The 26,814-nt window shown below is 39.1% G+C and overlaps 1 protein-coding gene across 2 annotated transcripts in view; it reads left to right on the forward strand.

Moving 5' to 3' along the window:
* Positions 1 to 970: 970 nt before the first annotated feature.
* The window catches only part of RYK (receptor like tyrosine kinase), a 102,867-nt gene continuing 77,023 nt past the window's right edge, over positions 971 to 26,814 (forward strand). For both annotated transcript variants that reach the window (XM_042999172.1, XM_042999173.1), the window contains exon 1: positions 971 to 1,394. In XM_042999172.1, coding sequence (XP_042855106.1) covers positions 1,166 to 1,394 — 229 coding nt within the window. In that variant the 5' untranslated portion in view covers positions 971 to 1,165. The remainder of the gene's footprint in view (positions 1,395 to 26,814) is intronic.

Below are 26,814 nucleotides of genomic sequence, written 5' to 3' on the forward strand. Positions count from 1 at the left end.
GCCTCTCTTCAGGAGCAGCAACTGCGCTCAGAAACCCCGCCTGCCCCTCGAGCAGCTGGCGCGGGTCGGGGCTTGGACCTGCCCGCAGGGGCGAGGTGACCCGGCCGGGCTAGGACGCTTGGAACTCTCAGCCGAGAGAGGGGGCGCTTGGAGCATGTTTGAGCACGATGGTAGGTGCTCACATAAATGCACCCCGAGACCTGGAGGTCCGAGCACAGGTTGCTTAGGCTGCCTTTCGAAAAGCAGAGGCGTATTCCCGATTCTTAACCTCTATGGGCGACAGGGTCTCGCTAGAACAAACGATGAAACGTACAGAGCACTTCTCTGTGTGTGCTCAAGCACACTCAGAGAAAAACAGACACACACTACTGCGCACCACAGGTTAACAACCCCAGATAGGGTTGATAACGGGGGCGCACAACGATCATGAAAAATAAAACTTCGTAAGGTCTAAGAATAAGGTTACTAAAGTTTGCTGAGCAGGATCTTTTTGGAGAATAAAAGCATATAATATTTATACATGGAAACTGACACAGAAATGTTGATGTTACCTCCGATGGTAGGATAAAAGGTGCTTTCCATTTTTCTACATTTTCTAAGAAAAAGTAGGTTTCTCTTATGCAAACCTGAGCGACCGCATCAAGCATTTCCCTGGAGTTGGGACCCCACTCAGCCGCAGACGAGGCCGGGGCCTGCCTGCCTGCCTGTCTGGACTCTGTGTCGGGGCGGAAGGGGGAAGCGGGGGTGTTACAGGCAACAGGCAAGGAAACCTCAGGCTGGTGACAACGTAAGGTGGGGATAGGCTCCCTTTCAGAGGGTGCCCAGAATGCCCCGAGCCCGCGGCGGCACTTGAAAACCAAAGCGCTCCCAGCCCGGCCGCGGCCAGCACAGAGCGGACTGTGCGTGCGTACGCGCTCTCGGGGGGCGGCGGCGGCGCGCACGGGCGCGCCTCCGCGGCCAGCCCTCCACGGGGGACGATGCTTCCGAGGAGGCGGCGGCGGCGGCGCGCTCTGGCGGTCTGAAGCGGCGTCCGGCTGCCACGGGCCGGCGGCGCGATGAGCTGGGCGACCGCCCCCGGCTCGGGGCTGTGAGGGGCTCGGAGCCGGGGGTGGGTGGTGGCGGCGCGGCGGGAAGCCAAAGCTCCTCCGCGGCGGCGGCGGCGGCCATGCGCGGGACGGCGCGATCGGGGCCGCGGGGCCGGGGCCGCCTCCCCGGGACCCGCGGCCTGAGGGCCCCGCCGCCGCCGCTGCTGCTCCTGTTCGCGGTCCTGCCGCTGCTACCCGCGCCCGGCGCCGCCGCCGCCCCGGCCCCGCGGCCTCCTGCGCTGTCGCCGGCGGCCGCGGGGCCCAGCGTGAGCCTCTACCTGAGCGAGGACGAGGTGCGCCGGCTCATTGGTGAGTAGGGGCGCCTGCTCCGGGGTGGGCAGGTCGGGCCCGACCCCGGCTGCTTCCGGCTGCCTGCGGCCCAGTCCGCGGGCCGGGAACCGCGAGCAGGTCACGTCCCAGTACTCGGGGTCGTCCCCGGGCCTTGGCCTTTGCCTGCCTCGCTGGCCGGGAGGTGTGGTCCCTGCCCGGCCCCCGCCCCAGGTCAGCCTTCCGGCCTACCCCTTCGCCCTCGCTGCCCCGCCGCGAAAGACCGGGGATCCACCCCGTTCCGTCCTCCTCACAGCCCCTTCAGCCTTTGGCCCTATTCCGCAGTCAAGCGCCCTAACTTTTCTTCCCTGCCGCACCAAGTTTCTTTGACCATTCCTGATGCGTGTCATTCTAGGGCCCTGGATTTTGGATACCTCGAGTCCACGTTTATTTAGACCAAACCTGCAAATTCTTGCCTGTGGTTTTGATGACCACAATACTGTGCTCTTACTTTCTTGTTCCCATACTTTTTTTTTTTTTTAATGGCGGGAGGGGGGGAAGGGAGAAAGGGCACTACACGTTAGTGGCAGTCTCCAAATCTTGTGACCGAAAAGCATAATTTTAAACGGTGAACGAATCTTCCGGTAGCAGACCTGCTAACTTCTCCAGTATCTTTTTGGTTCTTGTCTTGGATGTGTTGGACTGTGGACTGTTTGTTCAGGGCCTCTCTCCTTTGAATACCTTGTAGGGAAAGGAGAACTTAGCTTTGGGTCAGTTGGTTGTTCTGTTGTACGTAATTAGCTTTGTCGTTTGGGGAATTGATTTGAAAAATAATGGTGTTCTTGTGCTGAGACTGTGGATTCTGGAAATGAGCCTTAGAGGAAGGTCTGAGAGAAATGGCCCCGAATGGGAAGTCTTTGGTTGTTGCAGATACCTAGACATTTCTTTGTGTGTTAGACTTTCTTTTGTGTGTTGTGGCACAGAATAACATTTCCCCCCTCTTCATTTAATCTCGAGTTTGTGGTGTGTCTGTGTGATGGGGGGGGAGGGGGAGAGTTTTTTTTTTTTTTATCATCCATTATCTGTCAGTTTTATTCTTTTTTTTTTTAAGTTTATAAGACTTTCTTGAGGTCAACTCAAAGTTTAAATGGTATTGCTTGCAGCAGTCTGTTTACACGTTGTTACATACATGGGTTTGTAGTCTTTAATCAAAGAAGAATGCTGAGTTTCTGTAATGTCCTGCCCTTCTTAATCCTCTTTTTAGTCTAGTTGAATAAGCTAAATTTAGTTGAGATGAATTAAAACTGCAAATTAGGTTAGTACTTGGAACATAAAACTAAGATTTAGGAAAAATACTTATAAATCGACTCATATCACATAATTATTTTTAAAAATTAATGCATTATGCATGGGTTTTAAAGGTTTTTGTTTTTGTTTTTGGTAAAAGCATGTACTGCATATGATTTGTGGCTTTGTTTATATGTAAGAATACGTGTTAGAAACCAGCCAGGTTGGGGATGAAGGACAGGGAACAACCAGAGGCTAACGTTGAGTGCCTGCCATTTACCTGCCCCTTTATGTTTTGTACACATCATTTCCTCTAATTTTTTTATGACCCAGTTAAGTAGACACCATTATTTCCATTTTAGAGTTGAGAAAAGTGAGGCTTTAAGTAACTTTCTCAAGGTCACACAATTTATAATCATTAAAAAAAATTAAACATAATGTTGACATAGGCCACAAAGTTTTATTAAGTGTAATGAAGATATTGTTTGTATAGAGGTTTTATTATGGCATGGTGGAAAAGAAATCATTGCTAATTAATACTTGAAATGATGTGTATGTATTTGTCACCCGACTGATGAGCATCCAGGTTCTGCCCAGGAATGGGCTGTGGGGAGGAGGGGAGGGAAGATCGCCTCACTGACCAACCTCTGTGGCAAGAGGGACCTCCAGTAGTATTTTCTTTAATGCAAATAGAGTGGACCTGTTAACTGCGAGTCTGACTCTCCTTCTTGCCAGATCCATGTCCATCTCCCTCATCCATTCTACCTTTAAAGTATTCCTTGGCTGCCCCTGAGGGCAGAAGAACAAGTGGGTAGGGTTCAGATCTGTACGAGGCATATTGAGTTCTCAGACTGCAGTTTCTCACAGAAACTCTTACGGTGTTTAAGTCTACTTGAAATAATAGTTTGTACCATATTTTTGTATCATGATGGGTTAAATGCCTCTGAACGCTGACTTGGGAAACTAACCATCATTTTGTAATATATCTAAGACAATGAGTTTGGAATTCCAAATAAAAAACTTGTAAGTGAAGTTGATAATGACAGCTTTATAAATTGAACTAATTGCCCTTGATATGAGAATAGGTTGTTGTTTTAATCCAATTAATATATGCACACAGTTAAAAAATCAAATAGTGCTAAAAGGCTTAACATAAAACAACAGTGTTCTACCCTTAGCCTCTTTATCCTCCACGTCCTATTTTACACTGGAAGCCACCATCTCATACCAGTTATAGTTCTGTTCATTTATTTTCCTGGTTTTTACTTTCATATTTTGAAATTAATGTAGAATAGGGACTTGACTTTCTAGTATCATAATTGATCACTTGCCCTGTTCTCTCTCTGTCCCTCAATATAGCTACATAACAATTTTTAGTAAAACCAACCATCAGAAATTACATTATTGTGTAAAAATTTATTGCTCACTTCTGAGTTAAATAGTGATGCCAGATTATGTGGGGGTTTTTCTCCGTTTTTTTTGTTTTCCCTGGAGCAAATAATTGCCTTCAAGTTTTTGATTAGTTTTTTGTGTATCTATGGCTACATTCCTCAAACACTCCAAGAAATATGTTCAGTGCCTTTTGATATTTTTTCCAGGTAGCACAAATCATCCCTCAGTTCCACTTGGTTTCCTCTTAGAGACTCCCTTGCTCAGGAGCCTTCCATTCTCTTGCTCCAGTCTGGACAGTAGTATTGTTTTTTTCTGTGATTTCTGTTCCCTTCTCTTCTGCCTTGGAGCCTGTTTCCTGGATCACTTGTTTTCTTTTTCTTGGTTTGCCTCATTTGCTAAAGGGTACCCTCAGTGGCTTCCATGGTAGGTAAATTATTTGAGGCCTTGCATGTCTGAAGGTGTCTACGCTAGATACTTTCTAGATGATTTATAGATGCTTTATAGATGATTAGGCTAAATTTAGAATAGTAGGCTGAAAATATTTTTTTCCATAATTTTGATGACATTTTCACAGTTTCTGGCTTTATAAAGGTTTTTTTTTTTTTTTTTTTTAAGTTCATTATTTATTTTGAGGGAGCGAGAGCAAGAGCGAGCAGCAAAGGGGCAGAGAGAGAGGGAAAGAGAATCCCAAGCAGGCTGTCACTGTCAGTGTGGAGCCCGATGTGAGGCTTGAACTCACGACCTGAGCCGAAGTGGACCAGCTGAGCCACCCAGGTGCCCCTGGCTTTAACGGTTTCTGATGAAAAATCCAGAGCCATCTGATTCCTTTTATTTTTCTTTGTTTTCTTTTCTTTCCTTTTTTTTTTTTTTTTTTTTTAATTGAAGGTAAGCATCTTTTTCTCCAGCATTCTGAAATTTTGTAAGTTTTTGTGTGGGTCTTCTCACCTGTTGTCTATTTTATTTTATAGGCCCTTTGGCCTATAGACTCATATTTTTTCAGTTTTCGAGAATGTCTATTACTTTGATAATTTCCTATCCTTTATTTTTTGTTTTTTCTTTTTGAGACACGTGTTGGTTTGATTATTGAATATCCTGGAATTGATCTTCAGATACTCTTAACTTCTGTTGTCTGTTACTTATATCTTTGTATTTGGATGTGGAAAGTAGCAAGGGGATCTTCTCAATTTTATAGGCTTTTATTTAAAAAATTTTAATGGTGGTGTTTTTAAATTTCAGAAGGTTTTTGTTCTCTGGTTTCATTTCCATTTAATTTCATTTTCTGTTTCCATTTTATTCTTATTTTATGGATATTTTATCTTTGAGGTATGTGTCTATTTGATTTTCATTTTTTCTATATGTTTAATATGTTTTTAATATTTCTTCTGCTTCCTCCAGTGTGCTTATTCATTTCTTTTTATGTTTGTTGACATCACGAACATCTGGTGGTCCTTGGCTGTCTACAATTAAGAGTGAGATGCTGGAAAGTTGATCAGGAGAGAGAGTGTGTGTGCTGGTGGTCTCACGACTTCCCTTGGAGTACAGGTAGACTTTTTATGGGGCATCTACCTCACATAACAGTACCTTCACATCCTCCTTGGGACTAGTGTCTGCAGAGAAGGTATCTCCAGTAGCCTGCCTCTGGTGTGTTTGGCAATACACTGATTGTCCGGGTTTGGGTTATCTGGTTAAGGAGGGATGGAGGGTGCCACCATTTTCGGTATAGATTTGGACTTCTCTTTATTGTTCTTCTGCCTCTGTGGTTCAGTTTCTTCAGAAAAAACTTAAGGTCTCCTGCTGGATCTGGGAGCCCACCCCTTATAGAAGCTCCTCTTTGTCAAGCCTGAGCCTCAGGCTGGCCTTTGGTGCCTGAGGGGTCCTGAGGAGCAGTGACCACTTCGTCACCTGGCTCCCCTCCTGAAAAAGTTTGTTGAAATTTATGATGTGTTGTTGTCTTTTTCCCCTTTGTGTTTGTCTTTGTGGTTTAATGTCTTTGTGATTTCATTAGTTTCCTTTCAGGGAGTTGGGGAAGAAATGGGGATAAAGGTGAGTGGTCATTTCACAATATGTAAATGGCAGGATTGGGCTTTTTTTTTTTAATGTTTTTTTCTAACGTTTATTCATTTTTGAGACAGGGGGAGACAGAGCATGAATGGGGGAGGGTCAGAGAGAGAGGGAGACACAGAATCTGAAACAGGCTCCAGGCTCTGAGCCGTCAGCACAGAGCCCGACGCGGGGCTTGAACTCACGGGCCGCGAGATCATGATCTGAGCCAAAGTCGGACGCTTAACCAACTGAGCCACCCAGGTGCCCCAGGATTGGGCTTTGACTATTGAAGAGCTGTTGATGTATAACAGGGTTGGTTTTTTTTTTTTCTTTCTTTCTTTTTCTTTTTTTTTTTTGGAATAATATTTAGAAGACTAGTAGTTGACACTTTTTAGATTGCTGCTGACATGTAGCAATCTTTTCCCTCTGTCAGGCACAAAGGTAATTCCTGTTTTAAATATATATTGTTATTTCCATTTTATAGATGAGGAAACAGGCTTGGCAGAAGTATGTAACTAACCCACTTCCTTGATTGTAAGGCATATAGTCCTGATGGAGGTCTACGTGTACAGAGACTCCAAAAGCCTCAGGAGGTTTTACTCTCCATGTGGTGGCATCCCTGTTTCCTCAGGCCTAGTTTCATTGCTCTCATTTACTCTTAACAGGCTGCCATGTCCATTTCCCCATTTTTACTGTTGAGGACTTTGATTTGGGACCCTTTGGTAGAGGGTCAGGTCTTGACTTCGTCATGCCTGAATCCAGAATCCATCTTGCCTCCTTGTGAGCTCTGGAGGAGCAGTGATTAACCAAAAATACCCAAGAAGTAGAATCTGAAAGCCCGCTGCCACATGTTTGTGGTCTTGACTATTATCTGCATCCTCCCATGTTCTCTAATTGATAATTCTAATAGTACTCAGTTCCCTGGAAATCCAGGACTTGTGAAACTGGCATGTGACTGGGGCAGTGCTAAGGGTTTGGGAATAAAATACTGAGGGGTAAGCAGTATGGTATAAACTGGTTATGGCAGCAGTCATGGTAGTGATAGGGATTTGTAAGGGTCAGGGGTCTTCTAAGAATAGATTCTGCCTTTCACCAATTAGAAATTCAGTTTGGGTAACTTGCTTTTCTTTTAAATAAATACCCTCTGAAAGAATTAAGCATTGTTCATATCTTATTTAAAATCAGTTTAATACAAGATGAGATCAGTGCTCTCCAAATCAGTCCAGTCAGAATTTTTGAAGCTCAACCAAGTACCATATATTGAGGGAGAAAATAGCGATTCAGAATTATTAAATTCCTTTTCTTGAAGAATTGGGAATTTTGTAGGGGAGACTATTATATTGATAACTATAACACTGAGGTAAGAGTTATACTGCTGATTGACATAAGTAAGAAGTGATTACTTTTATTGGAGGAGTGGGTACTTTTATTGTAGGAGTGATTACTTTTGACTTTAGAAGGGGAAGAGGAGAGAGGCTTAGAGATTTTAGGGAAAGTGTTCCAGGAACTGAGGCATTTGAAATTCATCTTCAGGATGGGTTTTATAGGCAGAAAAGAGGAGCAGTTCATGCCGGGTAGAGAAGATAGCTTGAAAAAGCTATAGATGTATAGAAGCAGATGGGTGTGAAATCGGGAAGTAGGAAAAATCTAATATGGCTAAAATGAGAAAAATTGGCAAAGCCAGGGAGAATATAAAGCTGGGAATTAGGTTAAAATTGGATTAGGAATTTTATCTTGTAGGTAATGAGGAGCTGCTGAATTTAGGAAAGGAGAGTGCACAAACAGGACTGGGTTACAGAAAAGATGACTGGCTCCGGTGAAAAGGGGCTTCGAGACAGATAAGCTGGATCTGGGAAATGGGACAGAGTCAGCCCTGTGGTGATAAGAGGGATCAACTAGGGCAGTTGAAGGAGTGGGATAGATTGGTGAGGAATTTGCAGGGAGTTTGGAAAACCACGTAGTGGGGAGAGACCTGAGGGCTAAAGAGAAGAGAGGAGTCACAGAGGACGCTAAGGTTTCAGATTTGGGCTGCTGAACTGAGGGACTCTTCTCTTTTGGGAGGTGGTTGATGGAAAGAAAAATGAGATGAGCCATGTGTTCCACTCCTCCCAGCACCTCTCTTTCCTCTTAAACCTTAGGCCAAGTGCTTGGTCGGGGAGGGCAGTGAGGGTGTCCTCCCTACCGATGGGTCTGGCATGACCTGAGGAGGTGTGGGTGATTGTTATTGGAGTTGAGTTAGCACCCTGAAGCAAACTCTTAGACCTGGGTGTTTTGGGTGTGGTTGGTGGCATCGATGCAGCATTAATTTGAGTCCCTGTGTTCTTCATTGGGAGAGTTAGGCTGAGACATTGTGCAATTGTGGGTTTTGAGTTTTTCCCCCCCTTCTTCATGCTACACATGTGGGAGAACTCTATCCAATTATGGCTAAACCTGTCCCCTGTGAGTCACATCCTGAGTTGACTACTCAATTTTGGAGGTGCTGCCTAAAATACTGTTTGGATTTTAAGGGTCACATTAGAAACAAATGAAACATGGGTATTTCTTTGAGCACCCTGAATTGAGAAATTCCATAGCATTACTTTTGTGGTTTTAATGCACTTATGCCAGTGTTGTGACAAAACTTGCCAGTTATACATACTAAAACAAAACAAAACAAAAACTTGGACATGAAATAGAGCCTTTGGCTACTCTGAAATTGTATTACACTTAAAAACGTATGCTTTTTTTGTGTTACCCTTGTTGATGCAAATCAAGTACAATATTTTCTGATCAAAATGTTATTAAACAACTTTGATTTATTGTGGGACCCCTTAAAATGTGATGTGCCAAAACAAATGTGTGTGTATATTGCTGAGTTACATAATATATACTTAGTGAATGATTCTTTGTATTGTGCCCAGCAAGTGATACTGCTGAGTGGTAGAATATTTCTTCTTCTTTTATTTTATTTTATTTTTTATTTTTAAAAATTTATATCCAAAATAGTTAGCATATAGTGAAACAATGATTTCAGGAGTAGGTTCCTTAATGCCCCTTACCCATTTAGCCCATCCCCCCCTCCCACAACCCCTCCAGTAACCCAGAGTTTGTTCTCCATATTTATGAGTCTCTTCTGTTTTGTCCCCTTCCCTGTTTTTATATTATTTTTGTTTCCCTTCCCTTATGTTCATCCCTTTTGTCGCTTAAAGTCCTCATATGAGTGAAGTCCTATGATTTTTGTCTTTCTCTGACTAATTTCACTTAGCATAATACCCTCCAGTTCCATCCATGTAGTTGCAAATGGCAAGATTTCATTCTTTTTGATTGCCGAGTAATACTCCATTGTATATATATACCACATTTTCTTTATCCATTCATCCATCGATGGACATTTAGGCTCTTTCCATACTTTGGCTATTGTTGATAGTGCTGCTATAAACATGGGGGTGCATATGTCCCTTTGAAACAGCACACCTGTATCCTGTGGATAAATGCCTAGTACTTCAATTGCTGGGTCGTAGGGTAGTTCTATTTTTAGTTTTTTGAGGAACCTCCATACTGTTTTCCAGAGTGGCTGCATCAGCTTGCATTCCCAAGAATATTTCTTAAAAGTAGTTTCTAGGTCCCATGTTTGTTCATAAAATAAATGTTATGTCTTGTTTATAAATAAATATATTCTTCTATAAATATGTGTGTTTTAGTATACCTCTTGCTATACCTCTTGTTCACATGTGAACCAAGTATACCTCTTAGTATACCTCTTGTTCACATGTGAACCAAGTACTTCACATGTGTTCTCCTTTAGTCAGTCATACAAAGTAGGTGGTGGCATTGACATTTTTTTTAAATAGATAAAGCTGAGGCTCTGGGAAATTACAGAATTTGCTGGAGGTCACAGAGATGTCTGGGGCTATGTGACTCCAGAGTGCATGCTTTCTTTCTGTGCTGCCTCTGAAGGCTAGCAGTTTACTTAGTGTTTATCTAACCAGAATCATCTGAGAAACTCAAACAAAATATGAATTCCTAGACCTATCCTGAGCAATTTGTTTAGGAGATCTGAGATGGGGCCCAACTCATGAACTTTTTGAATGCCATGTTTCATTCATTATATGATGTACAGTTTTCCCATGTTTGGACATCTCTGAAATTGGAACCATTTTATACTCAATGGTAAGTATTCAGTTAATTGACAGTTCTATTTCTTTCTTAGTGCCACAAAAAAATAATGGTACACTTTACATGAAATGAAATATGGTATTGTAAAACGGTGACCACCTTTCTTTCCTTTTTTGGGGGGAGGAGGGATACCTGTCCCAACTTTCTTTCAGAGTTGTAAAATTTACTGGTGGTATTTATTATTTGCTTATGGTAATGGCTGTGTAGTAATCTCCTTGCAAGGAAAGCAAACGACAGTGAGATATTACCATTAAGTTTACAAGCAATAATAATTCAGTTTTCACGTAGAAGTTGCTGGCAAAAGAAATATCAGGGATTCTCAGCCTTATTTTGTGAAAGTCTTCAGCCCTTTCCCTAGACAAAGGGATGGATACTCACCCATATTAAATTTTGCATACTGTGCTGACTTAGACCTTGGGGCTTTGTACTTTATAGATGAAAGCTTATTGATGCATTTGGGTCCCACAAAAGCTGGTTCTGGAAAGGGTCGTATTTCACCCTGGTATTCCTTGACCTCCTACATGATTTTTTTTTTTTAATTTGCATGCGTTAAAGTTCACTTTATTGTAGTTATATGGGTTTTGACAAATGCATAGTATCATGTATCCACCAAAGTATTGTATAGAATAGTTTTATCACCCCCAAAATTCCAATTTATTTTAAATCAATTTGCTTTTAAAAATGTATTTATTATGGAAAAGTTTAGACATTCAGAAGTACACTAGTATAACAAACCTCTGTGTACCCATCATCCAGCTTCAACAGTTATCAACTCATGGCCAGTTTTTTTGGGTATATACCACTCCACTCCCCAGTCTACTCCTTTGCTCTTACTTCCCTGATTCCCCACTTGGATTATTTGAAGGAAACTCAAACATTATTTTTTTTAAGTTTATTTTTTTATTTTGAGAGAGCGAGCAAGCAAGGGAGGAGTAGAGAGAGTGGGAGTGAGAGAGAATCCCAAGATATAAGGCTTGAACCCATGAACTGTGAGATCATGACCTGAGCTGAAACCAAGAGTCAGACACTTAACTGACCCAGGCACCCCTCAAACATAATTTTATAAAAAAAATTTTAATATGTATCTCTAAAAGATAGGGAATCTAAAAATTTATAATAACCATTATCACACCCAAGAAATTAACAATTCATAAATATCAAGCATCTAGGCTGTTCAGATCTTTCTGATTTATAGGTCAATGTTTATATTAAGACTCTTGCTTGCCACCTCTTTCCTCTCTTATCCCCTCTCCCCCCATGTGTTTAGTTCTTAGTTCCTCTGGTGCTAAGCTCTTTCTCACCTTAGGGTCTGCCTTTTATGGTTGCTTTGCCTCACATACTTTCCCCAGATTTTCACAAGGCTGGAGCCTTCCAGATCTCAACTTAAAATGTCACTGCCTATGGGGCACCTGGGTGGCTCATTCAGTTAAGCACCTGACTCTTGATTTAGGCTCAGGTCATGATCCCAGGGTCGTGGAATCATTGGGGCTCCACGCTAAGCTTCAGATTCTCTCTCTCCCTCTGTGCCTGTACCCTGCTTGTGAGCTGTGTCTCAAGAAAAAAAAAGTCACTGCCTCAGCCTTGCTTTCCTACGTTTGACCCCAAGTACCACTCTGTTCTTATCATCCTGTTCTATTTTAAGCATCTAATACTCGTTTTTGTCTCCCTCTATAGAAAAGTTAATTCTGTTTGGTTAAAGACCTTTTATATCATTCCACTCTATGTCCCCAGCACCTAAAACAATAGCTGGCATGTAGTAGATGTTCAGTAAAAGTTCAATGAATGAATAAACCAGATTTCTTTTTAGAGGAGATTCACCATCTTATGCCTTATGGGAGTCATCATTCTCTTTATCATTTCCCATTGCCTGCTGAGTTATTATCCAAAAAGGGAGTTGGACTGGACTTATGTTTATGGATGGGAGTTTAAATAAATTGGTTATTAATACTTTATTTTCTTTGAGGTTGCCTAATTTTCTCAAGTTTCTGTTCCTTGTACCCTACTCTCTGGGTTAAGTATATCCCATCTTGGCTTCCATAGCTCTACATTCTGTACAAACAAATCAGTATCACTGTACCCATCACATTCTGTCTTTCCCATATACTGCACTAAGGCCACCCCATGGCTTGACATGTGGCAGTCTCTCCGCAGACTGTTGGTCTGCACTACAGTTGAAGGATGTGAAGTATTCGAAAGAGATTCTGGCAGAAGCCTTTTCCAGTTGTTAAAAACTGGGAAATACGATTTCTCATCTTTTCTTCTGAAATGCTTAAGCTTCTATTAATTCTGTCCAGTGTATTTTTTAATCACATGCATTGTAGTTTTTATTTCTAGAAATTTGATTTGGGTTTTTCTATGTCTTCCATATTTCTTAACTTTTGACCAATGAAGTACAGTTATAATAATTGTTTAAATGTTTTTTCTACTAATTCTAACATCTCTGCTGGTTCTGGGTTGGTTTCAGTTAGTTTATCTAACATCTATCTATTTAATTATTTATTTTGCTTTTGTTTTGTTTTTGCATGCCAAGTAGTTTTTGATTGGGTGGGAGGCATTGGGAATTTTACTCTGGTGGGTGCTGAATATTTTTGTATTCCTATAAATATTCTTGGGTTTTGTTCTGGACTCAGTTAAGTACTTGGAAACAGTTTGATCCTCCAGATCTTGCTTTTAGGACTTGTTAGATAGGACAGGAGCAGTGCTCAGTATAGGCTAATTATTCCCCACTACTGAGTTAAAGACTCTTTTGTGTACTTTCTCCAGTGACCTGTGTGAATCATGAGGCTTTCCAGTCTGGCTGGTGGGTGTAGGTGATATTCCAGTTACTATGTAAGTAAGATTGTAATTTTATCCTTTCTCTGTTCTCATGCAACTTCCTTATGCATCCTCTGATCAGTACTTAACTGAAGACTGGAGGGCAGCCCTCTGCAGATTTTGGAAGTTTTCCGTGTAACTTTCTCCTCTCTGTTATTTCATCCTGCATGCTCTAGCTGTCCTTGTCTTTCTGAACTCTCATATTTTGTATGGTTCTTGGCTATCTCAGACAAGAGAGTTAGTCTGGTCCTATTATTCTATCTTGTCTAGAAGTGGAAATAGCCAAGGATGATGATGATTATTTTTTAGTTTATTGGAGACAGAGCAGGGGAGAGGGAGAGAGAGAATCTCAAGCAGGCTCCACAGTCAGTGCAGAGTCTGACGCGGGGCTAGATCTCACGAACTGTGGAGATCGTGACCTGAGCCGAAATCAAGAATTGGTCGTTTAATCAACTGAGCCAACCAGGTGCCTCGCCAAGGATTATTATTTTTTGCATCTTTTCTAACTTAAACTATTTGTCAAAGGAGAGAATTTAGTCCAACTTAAAGGAAAATATTTTAAGGTTTGTATATGTGTGCATGCACATGTACGCAAATTTGGGAATAAACAATATGGAGGTTCCTCAAAAAGCTAAAAACAGAACTACCCTACAGACCTAGCAATTGCACTACTAGGTATTTACCTAAAGGATGCAAAAATACAGATTTGAAGGGGTACATGAACCCTGATGTTTATAGCAGCATTATCAACAATAGCTAAACATTGGGAAGAGCCAAAGTGTCCATTGACTGATGAATGAATAAAGAAGATGTGGTGTATATATACAATGGAATGTTACTCATCCATCGAAAAGAATGAAACCTTGCTGTTTGCAACAACATGAATGGAACTAGAGTGTATTATGCTAAACGAAATAAGTCAGAGAAAGACAAATACCATATGATTTCACTCATGTGGAAATTAATAAACAAAACAGGTGAACATATGGGAAGGAAAAAAAAGAGAGGGAAGTAAACCATGAGATTCTTAACAATAGAGAACAAACTGAGGGTTGATGGAGGGCTGGGGTGGGGGATGGGCTAAATGGGTGATGGGCATTAAGGAGGCCACTTGTTATGATGAGCACTGAGTATTATATGTAAGTGATGAATCACTAAATTCTACTCTAGAAACCAATATTACACTATATGTTAACTAACTAGAATTTAAATAAAAATTTGAAAACAAAAACCCAAGCACATGTGGGAATATAGTAGATAATGTGTGGGACAATTCTAAATTTGAAATCTTCATATTTAAGTTTAAATTCCATCTTAAGATACAGGTGTTTAATTCCTGTTTCTGAGTGTTGGTTTTCATATATAAGATGAGATACTTTTCAACTACAACAGGATGTCTGTTACCACAGTTACTATAATGTATATGAAAATGCTATGTAATCCTCAAAACTGTTTAGTTTAGTTGTTGGTGAGGGATTTGCATGTTTTGGAAGGAAAACCAAAATGATAGAATGTTTGGAAAAGAGGTCACTTAGATATCATCTGGTTGATTGATTGCCTTTAGTAGCAACACTTTCAACTCTCCAAACAGTTATTTATTCATTGTTTACTAGGCCTTATTTTAGGGGCTTAATATATTTTGGTGAGTAAAACATAAATATCCCTGCCTTCATGGGACTTTTAGCAGAGAGCTGAATGACTTGCCTAAGAAGAGAATTCACATAGTTTTGGAACTGGATTTCAAGTTAGCACTTTGCAATGCAAGTTGCTGGCAGGGAAAGGGATGTTTGTGAGTTCTCCATTGTGCTTTGAGCCACTGGACATAACAGCCAGCTCTAAGTTACTAACGGCCTCCATGGCTGACTGAGATCAGAGATCATACTCCTATTGGGAGTTGGCTATGGAAGAAGTTAAATGGTGACCAAATCAAACAGTAACTTACTCCATCTCTATTACAGAGATGTACCTGCAATCCATGTTTGAACTGGTCAGATTGTTTTCTTATTTAAATAGGGCAGGTACCAATGACAAGTTATTTTCCAGAGTATCTTTTGCCAGATACTGGAACATTCTAGCACAATGGCAGGGCATGCTTCATATGTTATGTTATAATGCTGGAGATTATGGGTTGTTTTTGTTACTTACTAATACTTGGATAGGATTTGTGAAGTACCTTTTTTGTCTCTGCAGATGTGGCATAAGTCACATCTTTGGGAGAATTCTTTTATGGATTTTTTTTATTTTTTACTTTTTAGTTTTTAAAAGTTTACTTATTTTGAGAGAGAGAGAGAGCATGCGTGGGTGTGAGCAGAGAAGGAGCAGAGAAGGAGAGAGAGAATCCCAAGCAGACTTCTCTCTGCTTGACTTGGGGCTTGAATTCTCAAACCATGAGATCTTGACCTGAGCTAAGAGCAAGAGTCAGACACTTAACTGACTGAGCTACCAGGTGCCCCAAGTGGATTGTTTTTAAGTGAACTATTGATTTTGACCATATTATCCTGTTTTCTTCCTAAAGTGGCAAAGTGGGGAAAGGTGCTTTGTGATTACAGATGCCTGGCTTTTCCTCAGGGGGATCAGGAGATTCCCTTCCTTGAAGTTGACTCCCTAGCGACCTCTGAGGTGGGCCCGCTTGCCTTTCCTTGGAAGAGGCCAGTCTTGGGCAGGAGATGAGGCGGCCTGGCCAGGAAGGGGGTGGAGGGAGAGGGGCATATTTATATTGTCTTCTGTTGTCCATTAGGCATATCGTTTTTCTCTTAAAAGCTCACTTTTATTCTTTTTATACTCTCTGTGCGTACATGTATATGCTCTCAGCTAAGTTCTGTGGAGACGCTTAAGGTTATAGGAGAAAGATTGGAGGAAAATGGTGAATTGGTAGAGGATTATATGAAAAATCTTACTTACTCTGTAAGATTATTGTTTGAACAGTTATAGGAATTGAAGATTTATGTGCTTTTTCTTTTTTAATCATGAGGAAAGAATGCCTTCTTCCTACAGTCTAATATTTGTAAATTCTTTGTCTTACAATGCAGTTAAACAGGTCTCAGCTAATTTTCTAGTTGTAATTTGACTACAGCTAGATTTATTAGATTCTGATGGACTTATTATTATTATTTTAATATTTTACTTTTAAACAATCTCTGTACCCATTGTGGGGCTCAAACTCACAACCCTGAAATTAAGAGTTGCACACACTACCAACTAAGCCAGCCAGGACCCCTGCTGGACAAATTATTTTATTGTATCTATTTCAACTTATTAGTTTCCATAAACTTGGATATTTGAAATAAGATCTTCTTATTTATTTATTTATTTATTTTCAGTGTGGATTAAAATACGGAGTATTTGTGGTTTTATACATAATAAGTGATGTTGGCTTTTTTTTTCTCCTGGCTCATGTACTACACTGTACTAAGAAACTGGAAGATTATCTTGACTAAATAAATTTTTTACTTAAGTTTTGACTAGCATTTAGAAACTCTGGATGATATCATAGAATATAATAGAGGTTTGGCTGACATTTGGAAATCATAGATGATATCATAGAATAGTAGAAATTTGTGGCTGGGGAAGGACATTAACATCATCTGGTTTAACTCTCTTGTTTTATTAGTTGAGAAAATTGATGCCTTGAGAAAATGGTTAAAAAATTGATTGCCAAAGTTCACTCAGTTACTTATTAGCAAAAACTCTGCTTTAGTTCTGTTTCCACAACATCACTTTTGTTTTTCTGCCTTAACTGATTCCTGACACTTTCTTTAAAATACCATTTCCCTTTAGATTCATCTTTGATGTAGTTGATTTTTCCAACAGGCTGCCATTCATGCATCTAACATTTGAATAGCTACAAATATTCTAAGACCCTAGCCCTGCTGTGAGGTGTACATTGTAGTGGGGAAGACAGACATGTGAACAGCTTCCTGGAATGTGTTTTAAGTGCTATAAAGGTGGCTCTTTTTATAATGGGAGATGGTTTGCTCATTGGCACTGTTCAACCATTGTTGTGGCCTTGGGAAACCAATAGTTAACTTTTAAAGTCATCTGGAAAAATTTTTGAACTATTGAATTATTTGAACTTGAGCTAAACAGGCCAAAACATGTAGGACACGGACCTTGAATTAAAGTTTGAACTTAAGATTGTATAGCGAAAAATGAAATTTTCTTGATGGGAGTTGAGAGTTTTGGGGAACAACTTTGGTTTTTCAGCTTTGAATTTGGGTTGTTTAAAAATAAAATTATGAGCAAATGTCATATTTTCTAATAAGAACAACATTCCTACTTTGCTGGAATTGGCAGTGAAGAATTTAAGTCTGGTTTTTGTAGTCGAACAACTGAAATGTTTTTCATCCTTTGTTAGAATAGGAAAATTATACTCATTTGAATAACAAAATGCTGCCTTTTTTCACTCTGTGGCTGTCCACTCTTGGTCCTGTCCACCTTCCAGCAGAACCCCTCCACCCACTCTGCTTTGCCTGCTCTGTGCTCTTTTTTGCTGACCTTTTCACATTATCTTGCAGGATTCCAGTTCCAGTTCGGTCTTGAGGTCTCTTGACTGTTTGACTGTTTTCATAATCTCTTTATCTCTTTAGCTTAATTGAGACTTGATTTCTCTTGTAAGTGATAATTTCCTCATAATTCTTTCTAGTCACTGAAAGCCAATTTTATTACAGTCCCTTCCCATTTACAGGGCAGAGGCCAGCTTTTTCTTTCTTTTTTTTTTTTTAATGTTTAATGTTTATGTTATTTTTGAGACCGGGGGAGGGGGAGCACAGAGAGAGGGAGACACAGAATCTGAAGCAGGCTCCAGGCTCTGAGCTGTCCACACAGAGCCTGATGCACCGTGAGATCATGACCTGAGCAAAGGTCTGCGCTTAACCAGCTGAGCCACCCAGGCACTCCTCTTTCTTAAAAATAATTTGTTGAGGTGAAATTCATGTAATATAAAACTATTTAAAGTGAGCAATTCAGCGACATTTAGTTGTGTATGATGTGCAGCCACCACTTCTTATTCCAAAAACATTTCTGTTACTCCAAAGTAAAACTCCTTACCCATTAAACACTCTTCTCCCCCTCCCCGCAGTCTCTGGCAGCCACTAATTTGCATTCCATCCCTATGGATTTATTTATTCTGGATATTTCATATAAATGGAATCATATAATATGAGACTTTTGTGTCTGGCTTCTTTTATTTAGCATAATGTTTTGGAGGTTCATCCACATTATAGCATGTATCAGTACTTCATTCCTTTCTATGGCTGAATAATATTCTATTCTATGTATATATCAGTTTTTTTTAATCCATTTATCTGTTGATGGACATCTGGGCTGTTTTCACGTTTTTACTACTGTGAATAATGATGCTGTGAACACGGATAAATGTGCTTGACTGAGTGTCTTCAATTTTGGATGTATACCTAGAAATGGTATTGTGGGTAATTTTGTAGTTAACTTTTTTTTTTTTTTTTAAGTAAGCTCTGTGCCTAATGTGGGGCTTGAACCCACAACTCTGAGATCAAGAGTTGCATACTTTACTGACTGAACCAACCGTGAGCCCCAATATTTAACTTTTTGAGGAACCACCAAACTGTTTTTCACAGTGGCCGAACCATTTTGCATTTTGCACCAGTAATGTATAAAAATTCCATTTCTCCACATCTTTGCTAACATTTCCTATTTCTGTTTTTTTTTTTTTGCTTAGAGCTATCCTAGTGAGTGTGAAGTGATACCTCATAGTGGTTTTGATTTGTATCTCATGACTAATGATGTTGAGTATCTTTTTATGTTTCTTGGCCATTTGTGTATCTTCTTTGAAGAAATGTCTACTCAACACCCATTTTTTAACTGATTTGTCTTTTCATTGTTGAGTTGTAAGAGTCCTTAATATATTATGGATACAAGACCTTTATCAGACACGTAATTTGCAATATTTTCCTCCATTCTGTAGGTTATCTTCAGCTTCTTGATAATGTCTTTTGATGCACAGAAGTTTTAAATTTTTATGAAGTCTGGTTTATCTACTTCCATTGCTCATGCTTTTAGTTACATATCTAAGAATCCATTGATAAATCCAGGGTCATAATGATTTATTCTTGTTTTTTTTTTTTAAGAGTTTTATAGTTTTGGGTCTTATATTTAGGTTGCTGATCTATTTTGAATTGTTTTTATATGGTATGAGCTAGGGGTCTAATTTCAATCTTTTGTTTGTGGTTATCTAGTTGTCCCAGCATAATTTGTTGAAGAGGCTGTTCTTTCCTCATTAAATGGTTTTGGCATCCTTGTCAGAAATCAGTTGGCTAGAAATATATAGGTTTGTTTCTGGATTCTCAGTTCTAGTCCATGGGTTTACATGTCTGTTGTTATATTGGTACCACACTGTTTTGGTTCCTGTGGTGAGTTTTGTGGTGAGTTTTGAAATTAGGAATTGTGAATTCTTCAACTGTGTTATTTTTCAAGGTTGTTTTGGCTATTGGGGACTCTTTGCAATTCCATACTAATTTGAGAATCTGCTTTTCCATTTATCTAAAAAAAAAAAAAAAAGTAGTTAGAATTTTGATAGAGTTTGTACTGGTAGATCCCTCTGGGTAGTAATGCCACCTTAACAATAGTAAGTCTTCCAATCCATGAAGATAGGATAACTTAACGCTTATATAAGTCTAATTTACTTTCTTTCAGCAATGTTTTATAGTTTTCACTGTTAAGTCTTCAATTTCCTTGTTTAAATTTATTGTAAGGTACTTTATTCTTTTGGATGCTATCATAAATGGAATTGTTTTCTTAATTTCCTTTTTGGATTGTTATTAAGGGACCAGTTTTTATCATGCATGACATCCTTCCTTTCCTATTTTGATTGTTTTTCCCCAAGACAGTGACTTAGCATCTTCTTCTCTTTTGACATCTGTGATATTTACTTACATTATCTTTGACTTATTGGGGTTGTTGTAATCACCTGACCTTTATAAGATGATCCTCCACAACTTCATACCCTGACTTGCTTTTATTATTTCCCTCCCTTAATCCCTCCTTTGACCATGCTGGTGTTCGAGTTCCCAGGTCTCTTTTCCAAATATGGCACTTATTGAAATGGCCACTTAGACTTGGTCTTCTTCTTAGCCCTTGGAACTTCCTTTTTCTCACCAGGGCACCCCAATCTTCTTTCTCAGTCACTGTCCTCTACCAAAACCAGTCTCTGTTTCCTGGTCTCCTAAAGAGTTACCTATTTCCTGGCTTGCTGCAGAGTGGCTCAGTAAAGCATTACTGAATAGATTGTCTCCCTTATTGCCTGTCTAACCATTCCTCATTGCCCACTTCACCTCTTTGGAGCCTACCTGATTTGGAGTGGTAACACTCCTTCCATCTACTACCCTTGCTTTGAGGCTGCATTTAATTGCTATTGTCATATTTGAAACACTAATAATTAGTAGCAATTAGAAAAGAATAAATTATTTAGGTCCCATCTTCATTTGTCTTTTACTTTTTCTTTAAATCTTTGTTTTGTGAGCATATGTTGGGGAAGGGAAGAGAAAGATTATATTCAAAACTAAAGTATGATATTTCCACAGATTTCATCTTTTTCAAAATATCAGCTTGTTGAAAATTCTTTTTATTTTATTTTCTGATTATCAAGGTAAAAACATGCTTATTTTAGGTTATTTGGAAAGTGTATAAGACCATAAAGAAGAAAAAATACATTATTTAATCATGCATTTATAATTTTTGGCAAATATCTTTCCAATATTTTTTCCATGTTCTCACTTTTTTTTTTTTTAATGTAGTTGCACTCTTATGAATAGGTAACTTTTGAGGTAGATCATACTTCAAAATCTGTAGTGTTAAGTTTTCCCTCCCTCCCCACCTCCTTCCCACTGCCCTGTGGTGAAATTGTGGCCTGTACATTTTCTACTTTAAGAAACTGATTATGCTTTTCTAATGGCTGATCACTTTTTGATAAATCTCTTATAGATGCTTTCAAAGAGTTAACTTTCTTATAGAATGCTATCTTGATGTGTGATTATCTACCATATTAATTATGGCTATGTATATATATAAATTATATCCTCTACATGCTAGCATTAATCATAGACTGATAGTTTTGTATCATGATTATGTAACTTACATTGGGTTCTCTCCATATTTCTAATATTTGGGGAAAATTGTATTTCCATGGGGTTCTCTTTGTATTTCTAATATTTGGGGGTTTTTGGACTTTTTACATTTTGATTTAGAGCTGTCAAGATTGAAGATTATTATACTTCCATCATGAAGTATACTTTTTTTCAGTATAAAATGGTTTCTTCTGTTAAAAATAAAAGTGTTATTGATATCGCAGAATGTTTTGAAGTAACTTTTTGGGGGAAGAATGCATAATTGGTATATTTTCTGAGACCTGAGAATCTATTGTTTTTACATATGATGAGTTTGGGAATACAATTCCTGGCCTGCTTCCTATTCCCCTGAAAAATACCACTTTATTGCATTCCCTGTCATCTTCAGGGTTTCCTGTGTTATTGTCATTCAGATGGTGAGCATGGATAGTCCAAGAATTTTCTTCTCATTTAGCCCCAGTGTCAGTGTGGCATGTGGCATGAGGAAATTCTTTGATGTTGTCTTTTCAGTTCTTAGTGTTTTGCCAGATTTTACCTTTTTTGGTATACCTGGGTATTTTAAGGGAAGGTTAGAGGAAGGTGTTTTAGTCACTAATAAGTTATCATTACTGGTGTTAATATTGGTATATCAAAGATACTATCTTTACCAATGTGATTTTTATTGAATTTCATTACTTGAGGGCATTCTTTCTAGCTCTTACAGGCCTTCGTGGATTACTTTAGTCAGTAACTGGATTTTTATTTAGTGAATTGCTGAAGCTTTTATGCATATTTCTTTAAACATGTTTTTGAAAATGAATTTTTTCCAGTTAATTTTTGTACGAAATTTAAGAGAAGAAAAAGAATAAAAGCATGCAATAAAAAATAATCCGTAATCCACCATTTATAAACAGCCACTATTAATATTTAATATTTCCCTTCTTTTCTGAGAAATGGAGCACACATCATGCATATACATACACATTTAACTTTAGTCCACTGGACATTTATTGAACACCTGTTATATTCATGATGTATTCTAGGTGTCAGACATTGTTAAAATTTACTGTATATGGTTTGTATCTTGTCTGCTTTTATGTTATAGTCTAAGCAAAACCCAATTTATTAAATTTATTTGTAAGAGTTCTTCCTGTTCATGATTTCATAGTCTTTTTAAGTTCATTTTGATCATTAAAACCTGTCCTCAAAGGTGAACCTCAATCTATCACATAGATGAACAGGGAGAGATTTGATTGAAGGGGTATAATGGCTTGGGATACCACCTCTGTCCTCTAAAGAAAGAGAAACTCTTGAAACCTATTGTTCTCTGTTATGGATGTACAGTATTATAGTTTATTGGTTACTGCTTTGTTGCTGGTCATTTATCTTGTTTCTTGTCTTCAATTTTAAATAATTTTGATTAAAATCCTTATACACATAAATTTGTATCTATATTTGGTTTCCTTAGGGTGGATTTTTAGAAGTGGAATGAAGGGAGTCAAAGAGTATAAATATTTGTAAAACTTTGATATATATTCACAAGTTGTTTGCTTGCTATACTCTAACATTCAGTATTATATTTAAAGAATATAAACGTTTCTGTTACAACATCAAATGCATTCCTAAAAAAAAAACATTCCAAGATTGCCTGTTCCCTAAAAATAATAGGACTTATGGGAAAAATAAGGTTAAGGGCAAACCACTCAAGACCTCTGCAATTTTCAAACCAAGTACTAACAAAAGCATAATTGGTACCTTATGAGATAACTTGGACAGCCCAGTCAAACCACTTAGCACAGCTGAGGCTGCCTCAGAGGATAGTTAAAGATATTAAAATGTAATAAGATGGAAATCGCTGGCCTGCATGATCTTGAGATAGCACAGACGTAAGTAGATTTCTAACCCAGTGGAGCTGCCATAGAGGAGGGCATATGAGGAAGTACAGCTTGCTGTGTTCCAGGAACCGTGTGTAGGCTGGCGGTGCTCCTCTGAGCAGGAAGCCCTGGTTGCAGGTGCTCATTTTTAGTTTTCTTAAAATAGGGCAGAGAGGGGGGTGCCTGGGTGGCTCAGTCAGTTAAGATTGGACTCTTTATTTCAGCTCAGGTCACGATTTCATGGTTTGTGGGTTCCAGCCCCATGTTGGGCTCCATGCTGACTGACAGTGTGGAGCCTGCTTGGGATTTTCTCTCCCTCCCTGCCCCTCCCTCACTCATTCTTTCTGTCCTTCTCTCTTTCTCTTTCTCCCTCTCCCTCCCTCCTTCTCTCTCTCTCTCTTTCTGTATCTATCTCAAGAATAAATAAATTAATTAAAAAAAAAATAGGGCAGAGAGGGTTCCTGCCTGACAGTAGCTGAGCCTGAGTGAGGGTCTTTTCCTTTCCCACAGAAAGTTACAATTCTTTACCTCCTATTTCAGTTCCCCTTGGCTGGGAAAATTCAAATGTAAGTCATAATTTCTGTGTTATACTGGCATTGTTATTTTATTTACTAACCACTTATAAATTAATTGGTGTTATGGGAAACTGTCTTGTGACAAAACAGACTGTTATTGCTTATTTGATAGGTGAAAATTTGAATCTCATTTTTTAAAAAGTGTATTTATTTTGAGAGAGAGAAAGCATGAGTGGAGGAGGGGCAGAGAGGGAGAAAGAGAAAATCCCAGACAGGTTCCTCACTGTTAGTGTAGAACCCCATGCAGGACTCGAACTCACGAACCATGACATCATGACCTGAGCCAAAGTCAGATGCTTAACCAACTGAGCCACCTAGGTGCCCCAATTTGAATCTCATTTTAATGGTTTCTTCAGAAAATTTGAAACCCTTTCAAACTAGGTATAATTACCTTAGTTCATAAAGAATGTCTATTTCAAAACAAATATTTTCAAAATCTGTAGTCAGAAAACATCAACTCTGTTTAATAATTGTATTAGAATTTAAACACCTTGATCTAGAGTAGTAAATTTCAAATTTCCAATTTATTTTGGTGGCCATTAAGTGTTTATAGATATGGATCACAGGGATCCAAACTATCAGCAGCTTATAAATATTAATTTATTTGTTGATAATAGAAGTCATGGTTTTGTAGTGACTCTCATTTTGGGGAATGGCTTCATCCAAGAATATGCAGCATTAAGTTATAGCACCAGAGAAGGCAGAGAGTAGGGGAATCAAGTCAGCTCAAGATTGGCTGTTTTGGGGTTGGGTAAGCATGTCCAAATTAGGCTGGTGGGAGAAAGTTGAGCGTACTAGTAAAGTAACTGAAGTAATTGGGGTCAAAGCCAGCAAGAAGAAAATGAGGAAATGATTGGTATAATAAAATGGAAGAAACAAGAATTTTGGACACTAGAGATCGAATGAGCCCCGAAAACAGCTATTGTAACAATAATGGGGACAGAGCTGGAGAGCTACTAGCTATTGAGATATTATAGTTCAAGATTTTGGAGGTAGAGCAATTTATATATTGCTGCTGCCTATAGAAATGGGTTGCTTTGGTATATGTGAAGGTTATTGTTGGAGTTGAGGAACAAAAGGAACATTGAAGGACAGATTGAGAGAACAGTGGTCTCAAGGACATTGGGAACCTGCCATAACAATTACAGAATAAGGATGTATAGAAATTATATAAATTGGTTTCAGAGTCTTCAATGAATGAGGTAATTATGATACTGGGAAAATTATGATGTGATGGTATATATCTAAAAGGAAACAGGACTTTTGATAAGGATACTTCAAGTAATCATCTGAAGTGGTTATAGAGATTCAGGGCAGTGCCCACTGAGGGTGGGAGAATGGTTCCTTCAAGGTCTACAGGGCCAGCTATGTATGCTTCAAGGGGAGTGGGTTGGTGGAAGTCACAGTGGTATTAGGGTATAGAGAAGAGTCCTTGAAGAGAGGGGGTCATGGATGGATGAACAGGGTAATAAGCATACTAGCATAAATTGAGGTCCAAATGGGTTTTAGAACCTTGATAAAGTTAGCAGAGGCCAATCTTGGCTCAACCTTTGTTGGAATGTTGTGGAGAAATTGCTCTCGTGTTTTCAAAGAGGGCGTTTTCTAGTTAGGAACCTTGGTTTCTGTCTAGAGTTTGAATTGGTAGAACTGGAGAGACCTTGAGCAATTTGGAGAGAGGACAGATGCCGCTAGGATATTAGAAAGGGAATTGGCTATATCCCTCAGTCTCATCTTATGAGAGGTAAGAACTCAGAATTTTTAATAGGACTAAAACCACAAATTATTAAAGACTGCATGCATGACTCGGATGTGTTTGCTTTTTTATTCTTTCTTTTCTTCTTTTATAGCCCTTTTTCATCTGGTTTTATAGGGAGTTGAATTTACGGAACCCCTAGATGTTTTTGATACTTTGAACTATACCTAGAAAATGTAAGCATTTATACATTATTGTTATTATTACCAGTAATAGCATTATAGCTGTTATTTATTAGGAACAGAGTTCTTTATGTCCCTATGAAGGATTTCTTTTTAAATTTTTAATGTTTATTTATCTTATTAAATTTAATTTATTTTTTTAATTTACATCCAAGTCAGTTAGCATATAGTATAACAATGATTTCAGGAATAGATTCCTTAATGCTCATTTAGCCCATACCCCCACCCACAACCCCTCCAATAACCCTGTTTGTTCTTTATATTTAAGAGTCTCTTATGTTTTGTCCCCCTCCCTGTTTTTATATTATTTTTGCTTCCCTTCCTTTATGTTTATCTGTTTTGTATCTTAAAGTCCTCGAATGAGTGAAGTCATATGATATTTGTCTTTCTCTGACTAATTTCACTTAGCATAATACCCTCTAGTTCCAACCACGTAGTTGCAAGTTGCAAGATTTCATTTTTTTTGATTGCTAATATTCCATCACACACACACACACACACACACACACACACACACACACATATACATATATATACATATATATATACATACACACATATATATACCACATCTTTTTAAAATAATTTTTTTTAATGTTTTATTTATTTTTGAGACAGAGAGACAGAGCATGAGCAGGGGAGGGGCAGAGTGAGAGGGAGACACAGAATCTGAAGCAGGCTCCAGGCTCCGTGCTGTCAGCACAGAGCCAGACGCAGGGCTCGAACTCACAAACTGTGAGATCATGACCTGAGCTGAAGTCGGATGCTTAACTGACTGAGCCACCCAGGCGCTTCTACCACATCTTTATCCATTCATCCATCGATGGACATTTGGACTCTTTACTTTGGCTGTTGTTGATAGTGCTGCTATAAACATTGGGGTGCATGTGTCCCTTCGAAACAGCACACGTGTATCCCTTGGATAAATACCTAGTAGTGTAGTTGCTGGGTCGTAGGGTAGTTCTATTTTTAATTTTTTGAGGAACCTCCATACTGTTTTCCAGAGTGGCTGCACCAGTTTGCATTCCCACCAGGAGTGCAAGAGATCCTCTTTCTCTGCATCCTCGCCAACATCTCTTGTTGCCTGAGTTAATGTTAGCCATTCTGACAGATGTGAGGGTTTTCTCATTGTGGTTTTGATTTGTATTTCCCTGATGATGAGTGATGTTGGCCATCTGGATGGTCTTTGGAGAAGTGTCTGTTTTGGAGAAGTGTCTATTCATGTCTTTTGCTCATTTCCTCACTGGATTTTTTGTTTTTTGGGTGTTGAGTTTGATAGGTAAGTTCTTTATAGATTTTGGATACTAAC

Source organism: Panthera tigris, chromosome C2, assembly GCF_018350195.1.
Source record: "Panthera tigris isolate Pti1 chromosome C2, P.tigris_Pti1_mat1.1, whole genome shotgun sequence".
NCBI classification, from domain to species: Eukaryota; Metazoa; Chordata; class Mammalia; order Carnivora; family Felidae; genus Panthera; species Panthera tigris.